A 7,389-nucleotide genomic window follows, 5' to 3' on the forward strand; every position below is an offset into this window, starting at 1 on the left:
ATTTGGTATTTTTCTCTTATCTTCAAATGTCAGTGTTGCATTTTCAACAAAGCAGAACTTGTTTTCCTTGCTGGCTTTGTTTTTGTAGCTTTGATAAGGAACAGCATGATGCTTTTTTCCTCTGGAGTTCTGTTTCTTCTGTAATCCCTTACCTCTGCAAAAATACTCTATTATACAATAATGACACCTTTTCTGTTGTAACAGCTCATGCTCAGCAGACAACTGCTGAATTTCTCCAAGTAATATTACTTCTTTTGTGTCCTACTAAGCGGTTTTCATGTCCAACTGTATTATAAAAGTTACTTATTTTGTGTCAAATTATATAGACATAAAATTGAGTATAATAAATGGCATGGCAGAATAATGTTGGGATCATTAATGCAGTCTTCCTGGAAGTGTATCATCCCAGTTAAGAAAAAATAATGTGTTTTTTGGAGACAGTGTATGTGGAATAAGATTTTTTTCTTTCTCTTGGTGTTGCTGAAATCCAGATTTATGCTGTCCACCTACCCTAATGCGAGCACAGTCAGCACAGACTTGGGGAGTGCAGTTGGACATTTTGCAGCTGGCCAGTGTGACACTGGGATCCAGTCACAGGAGTGGCTCAGAGCCGTGCCAGGGGGGATCAGAGTGAATGTCAGGAAGCATTTCCGTACTGAGAGGGTGCTCAGACCTGGAGCAGCCTCCCTCGGGAGAGGGTGGATGTCCCAAGTTCAGCATTCCAGGAGCACTTGGACAACACCCTTGAGCTTCTGGGCAGCCTGGAAGGGCTCAGGCTGTTGGGCTGGATGGTCCCTGTAGGCTGTTCTGGTCCACAGGCATAACTGCTTCCCATTTGAATTCTCCAATTATTGAACCCCTCCACCGCTAGAATCATAAACCCAAACTTGTGGCTGCCACAGCAGCCTGGCACAAGTTAAATGTGCAGTGAGCAATCACTGCTTAAGCTTCAACTGTCCAGGGCTTCCCAAAGTGCAGCACAAACAGTGTCAACTGTCTTACACTGGGCCTTGTTAAATGAATGTTATTATTTCATATTATTCAGCCTCTGTAAAGTTGTGGAGCTCTTTTCTGAGAAATGTCTTCAGTTCTTCAGGGAGCTGCTGCTGCACTGAGTCGATGTTGAGATTATTTGCAGAACACCTGCCCTGAGTGCAGGTCAGAAATGCTGGAGATTAGTCTATTCAGCATCTCCAACATTTACAGAGTATTCCTCGGTGATCACGCCTGTTATTACGTTGGAGATAGGCTTGCACCAGTGTTTGTTCTGTACATACGTCCTGGCTGCGTGTAACGCCAGGATCCCTACAAAGAAAATGATGAAAGGCACACCATTCTTGTGTTATCCCTTTTTATAGCCATCTAATATGCATTGCTGATAGAACAATGATGCTTGGCTAAAATGTAAAGGAAGTGGATTTGAATCCACAGTGTTGTCGTGGTAATAGCATTTAAGAACCATGAATGTTTTCCTGCCATGAAGCACAGCAATGTTTTGCTTTGCCATGGGGTATATGAAAAAGGGAAGGATATTTTAAAACAGAGAGAGCTGTTTCTTGATGTTTACACACAAATTGATGTAATCGGGCTTCTTCTTAAAGATTGTCTTGAGTGAGTTGAGTCACTCACAGTTCATAACACCCTTTGGTTGTACCTGGTTCCTTTTCTGTTGTGGGGGGTCCACAATAATATTTCTCTATATAATCAAGTTACTATTTTCCTTAGAAGGGTAATCAATTAAGAATTAGAATAAATCCTTATGAACAACTAAATAAAAAAGGCATAGTACATATACAACATATGAGAAAGGTTTATTTGTTTGCATGGTATTTTCAGTACAAGAGATTTGGAACTGAGTAAGAATTCATCTTTGGTGGGTTTTGGTTTTGTTTGCTGAAAATGGACAACGTCCTCAATTTTTCAATTTCCTGCCTTGATTGCTCCAAACAATTAGAACTTTCTCTGGATGGCAATGTTTTTTTTTGATCAGCTGTCACTCAGCACAGAGCACATGTCAGTAGCTGTACTGTGCGCTGCACAGTGCAACTTGAGGCTTGAGAATACTGTTGTGAATTAAGCAGGAATGCATAATTAATAACCAAAAGAAAAGAATGAATCACATTAATCAGTGAAAGAAGATGAAACAAACTGTGACTAAACAAGGGAACAATTTGGCTCAATAGAGCAGGATACAGGATTTACTTCAAAAGGAATTGTACAAGATTTTGCCTGGAAATTATGTTAATTCACATCCGTGTGAGTTTCCAGTAGTAGGGATAGTTCAGTTCTGTCATGTGGGGCTAGCTGGAGGAGCTGGCAAGTTCCTTACAGTCAGCTCTGCTCTGTGTATCCCAGCTCCTGCCATAGTTCTCTAGACAGCAAAATCATCGCATTACACGTGGCTTCATCCTGTCCCTGCTGTTCTCCTGGGTGAAGTCCTGTAAATGCGCATCCACTTCACTGTCACTTGTGACTGGAAATTTAGGAGATGCTGGAAATTACAATAAGCTCTTTACACCAGACTTGCTGTTCCAGCGAGGGACAGGGAGACCCTTTGCCCCAAGTGCAGCCGAACCGGAGCCCGCACGGTGCGGTCCCGCAGGATGGGGGGTGACGTCTCCCCCCGCGGCTCCCGGGTCCCCTCCGCGGCTGTCGCCGCCCTCCGAGGAGCTCCGGTGCCCGGGCGCTGCCGGCGGCACGGCCCCGCGGACGGAGCAGGGGAGCACGAGCTAGCGGGACGCGGCCGTGCTGCGAAGGGAAGCGAGAGAGAGAACGGCCCCCCCGCCCGGGGCAGCGCCCGGGCCGGCACCGCCCCGGCTCCCCCCGCGGGCGGAGCGGCCCCGTGAGGAGGCGTCAGGCGCGGGCTCCGCTCGGGGCCCGGCTCCGGATAAATGGAGGGCGGCGGCGGCGGCCTCGGCGGAGCCGGAGCGGAGCGCGGCACCGGCGGCAGGGCAGGATGCGCGGCGGGCGGCCCGCGGCGCTGCCGCTGCTGGCGCTGGCGCTGCTGACGGCGCAGGGCGGAGCGGCGCCCCTGCAGCCCGGCGGGACCCCCGCGCTCACCAAGATCTACCCCCGCGGCAGCCACTGGGCTGTGGGTAAGTGCGCTTTAACTCCTGCAAAGGCGCTGGAACGCGCGGTTCCTGCGTCCCGTGTCCAGGCAGGGTAAGTCTAAAACCTCAGCTTCTCCGTCCCCTTTTATTCCGGCGAATCTTAGCAAGAGCCTCTCTCTGTCTCCAGACAAAGCTCTTGGTAATCGCTGCCCCTTTCTCAGCCACTTTTTCTCTGACCATGTAACACAAGAGACAGAAGAAATTAATAGTACTGTGTGACACTGACAAAATCTTCACTCCCAGTAATGCTACAACTCGACATCATCTATCCCTTCCCTTCCCTTCCCTTCCCTTCCCTTCCCTATCAGTAGCAAAGTCCCACTGATGTTTGAACAATCAAATTTTTACCCTTTTTGGTTAATTTTATGCTACTTTAATTGTTGATACAGGACATTTAATGGGGAAAAAAAGCACTGGAGATTTTCCTTACGGTCTTGAAGAAGAAAACAAGACACCATTTTCAGCATTACCTGACAATATCAAGCAGCTGGAAGAGTATCTGCAGTGGGAAGAAATCTCAAAATATTTGCTAAGGCTGCTAGAAAGGAATGAAAATAAAAGTCACTATTCAAAAGGAGGGCTCCCCTGGTATACCAGGAACACCTGGGAGACAGATGACAATAGCAGTTGGAAACATGTAAGTAAGATAAAACCTGTAAAGATACTCCATGTTTTCAGTTTTTGGTTTACAGTAGCATATCAGCTGGTGGATTGTCCAGAAAAGCAGCAGAAAACATTTCATGTATTAGACATTCAGTACAATAAGACTCTGCCCTTGATTGCAGATTGTCACTCACCGACTGTATTTTTGATGACTTCATTTGCTAGTGGGCATAAACACAGCATGCATTCAACAGATTTTAGTGCCTGGGCTCCCTTCAAGCTGCTTGGTTGGGGCATTTTCTCTTTTCCTTTTCCTTTTCCTTTTCCTTTTCCTTTTCCTTTTCCTTTTCTTTTTTCATTACGCTTAGGTGATCACATCGGCAGCAGATATTGCCCAGCAAAGCCAAGCTGGTGTGAAAAACAAGTGTGAGGGCAGGAGGAACAGCATCACACTGACCGCCCCCTTCCATCACCCTTCTGCCTTGGGCTAAGTAAAGCCACAGGACTGCAGAATTTTCTCTGGTGCCAGCTTTGTCCCTGTTTCCTTTGCCTTTTCTCCAGCCCATGGTGCTGGCTACTGCTGTGGTCATTCCTGGGTTTGCTAAAGGAGTCTGGGGTTACTGATAAGCTGCCCCTCCTCATCCCTCAAGCTGATGTTCTTCCTAGTGCTGTTGCACAAGACAACAAGGTTTGGAACAGATTAATCCCTGTTATTTTGGGAAATCCTATAAAATACACTGGGAAGGATAACTGAGGCTTTAAAGAAAGTAGTTGGGGTCTAATGTAAATCACAGGGTCCTCAAGAAAATTCCTTTCCTTATATCTCAGGCACAGTCATGGTGATAAAGCTTCAGAATTCTTTCGGGTGACAGTGAAATAGAATAAAAAGATTAATACACCCCCTTAAAGACATTAATGGGAAGAATTTTTCCTTCCCGTATTCTACTGCAATATGATGTCATTAATATTCCTGGGCTAACTTTCAGCCTGGTTTCCCTCCTGAAATCCTGGTGCAATCAAATCAGTGAATACTTAGGCTTTTATTTGAATGTGGGTAAAAATTCACCCTTTAAATTAAGCTGTGATTTAAATCTGTAGCTTTATGGTAGTGATGCATCATAGTAACTGATTATTAATAATATCTAAAAGAGAAACTATTTATTCCATCTCCAGTTCTGCAGTGTGCAGCTTTGTAATCAAATTAAATGAACAAATTCCATTATTTAATGTAAAGAGGGAAATGTTCTGACTTCTAAAAGTATCTGTCAATAAATCCTACTTAGGAAGGCTGGAAGTTGCCTCCGGTAAGTTGAATCATATCCATATATGTGTACTTTCACCGTAAATTAACATCCGCATTTCTGTGGTCAGACATTGAACATCCTTATGGAATAATGAGGTTATTGCCTTAACCATCCAGATTTCTGCAAGGATTAGTAAAAAAAGCTCATGTTTTTCCTGTGACTAAGATAGAAGACAACTTGCAGAACCTCATTTGGCCATAGAACTTCTGATGTCCATCTTTCAACAGTTTCTTTGTCTCCACCCTGAAGTAAAATCTAATGAAAGGAGCTGTACCTGTAATTTCCTGCTGTTGGACACAAACAGCCTAGACAGGATATGATGTCCTGTTTTCCCCTTGGCTTCAAGAAAGCACCTGAAATTTAAGGTATACTTCTGAGGTCTTCCTTCTAGATGAAGAAAACATGAAGATCAAAAGGAATGTGCTTTACTCTTTTGAGGGCTGCGATAGTTTCCTAAACATTTAAATAGTGAGAAATATTTTTCATTTTAAAGTTATTTTGAACAAAAGAGGCCTTATTTATAAAGGTGTAACTCTGATATACAGAATGTGACATTCATGTGCATGGTGGAACAAATGCATACTGGCCTTTGGGTGTTGATTGTGTAGATTTGTCAGGACGTGAGGGGTTTCAGGTGCACAGGCTTTGGTTAGACAACACTGTGGGGTAAGGTGCTGCTGTACCACAGCTGTGGAAGGAGTCCATGCACAGGAGAAGATTACCAGGTAAAGGAAGCTGAGGATGATGCACAGCGCATCCAGAAAATTTGTCCTTGGCATAAAATACTTTTCCAAGCGTATTTGCTGTGAGTTTGGAACAGAAACTTTTTCTAGGAGGAACCGGACACCAGAATTGCAGCGGGTTACTGTTCCCTGTGCAGTGGCCTGTTAGACTGAGATACTAAATGTGACCAAAAGGAGGTAAATAATGAACCCAGCCACCAGCTTCTGGTATGGCTGTCCCAGGGGCACATGCCCACCGAGGGCTGCATTCCCGTGCACCGACAGAGATGCCAGCCACAGGAGCCTGCCTGCAGCCCTGTGCTCCACCTGCTGCACACAGCAAACACTGCCTGTGTTGGGAAAAACAGACTCCAAGAACTTTGTTCCATGGATGCTTTCAAATATAGCTGATTTAATTCATAACTTGAATTTTAAATTTAAGATCAGGAAGTGCCAAAGCTAGAACTAAATACAGATAAGTGCCTCAAGCAACTCAATTCAGGGTCTCTCTTATTAGCCCAAATCATCCGGTGCATCACCACTGGTGCTCACACTGGGCTGCATATTTCTTAAGAATAAAAGGATTCTTTCTAAAGGACTCACTCAGAGGAGGGAAATAGCTGTAACACACAAATAGTCAAAAAATTGAAGAGGTGAGCCCAATACTTCTTGGGGTTTGGCTTAGGATGGTGCACCTGTGTTATTTTATTTTCAGTTAATGCCTTGCCTGCTCTTTATTCTGTGAATAAATTACAGTTAATGTAGTTAAAAGGGATGGCAGATCTCTCCTGCAAGTTGGACTAAGTGCAAAAGTAAGTTGGCAAATAAGCTTTAAATTGTTTATATTAGTTGGCTTTTTCACACTAATGAGACAGGATATAAATGAGATGGCACACAGAATTATTTGGGAGAATGACTTTCCTCCTACTTTGGCAGTTGGTTATTACACTAACCAAGACAAATGGGGTCTGTTTCGGAAAGATTATTAGGAATATGTTTGTTATGTGAATGCACACAGCAGTTATCTATTAGGTTTATTAACTTATAGAAGCTTTATTATCTTAGCAAATTACTTTATTCAGGACTGGACTATAAATAATGTATTTTTCTTTTTATTAGATGATGGACTATCTGCTTCAAGTTGTGAATATGAAAGAGAGCGCTCCAAGCTGAAAGAAGATCACTAAATCATGAAGAAATCGAATACTTTCTGTAAGAGACTATATTTCACAAGCACTTGATTGTATCAGATAATCAACACGGTCACTTTTCTGTACACAAGAATTCCTTTGTGTAAAGTACTTAAATACACATATTCTTGTATGGTTCAGCAAGGACTAAATCCTCTACTTCATTTTCAAGGTTGCATTTTCTCATTTGAATGGCTTTGATATATATATATATATATAAAATTGTCACGGAAGGGTCTTCCAATTAATTATATTACTTACCTATCAAATAATTTCATCTCTTAGTTTGAAACTACATGACATTGCAACATTCGCAATAAATAGTAACAGGAAAAAGGTGGACTTTATGCTTTTATTTGAGCAGTGAAATTCGCTGTGTAAAAGCCAGTAGCTTTCCCCGGGACAGCGCGTGTGTTGTACTTCCAGCCGCTCTGCCGGGAGCCTCCGTGCCCCGTGTGTG

General features: G+C 43.6%; 1 protein-coding gene across 2 annotated transcripts; it reads left to right on the forward strand.

Annotated features, from left to right (window-relative positions):
- The first annotated feature begins 494 nt into the window (after positions 1–494).
- Positions 495–7,258, forward strand: LOC121335549 (gastrin releasing peptide). Of its 2 annotated transcripts, none has more exons than XM_041403815.1 (3): positions 495–3,095; positions 3,500–3,747; positions 6,859–7,258. In XM_041403815.1, the coding sequence occupies exons 1-3, from the start codon at positions 2,957–2,959 to the stop codon at positions 6,910–6,912; spliced, it is 441 nt and encodes a 146-aa protein (XP_041259749.1). In that variant the 5' UTR covers positions 495–2,956; the 3' UTR covers positions 6,913–7,258. The 2 variants fall into 2 exon arrangements, with proteins under 2 accessions (XP_041259749.1, XP_041259748.1); XM_041403814.1 differs by lacking the exon at positions 6,859–7,258 and adding an exon at positions 4,082–4,261.
- Positions 7,259–7,389: the final 131 nt, after the last annotated feature.

The sequence above is a fragment of the Onychostruthus taczanowskii genome, unplaced genomic scaffold (assembly GCF_017590055.1).
Source record: "Onychostruthus taczanowskii isolate IOZ18803 unplaced genomic scaffold, ASM1759005v1 scaffold201, whole genome shotgun sequence".
Taxonomy (NCBI): Eukaryota; Metazoa; Chordata; class Aves; order Passeriformes; family Passeridae; genus Onychostruthus; species Onychostruthus taczanowskii.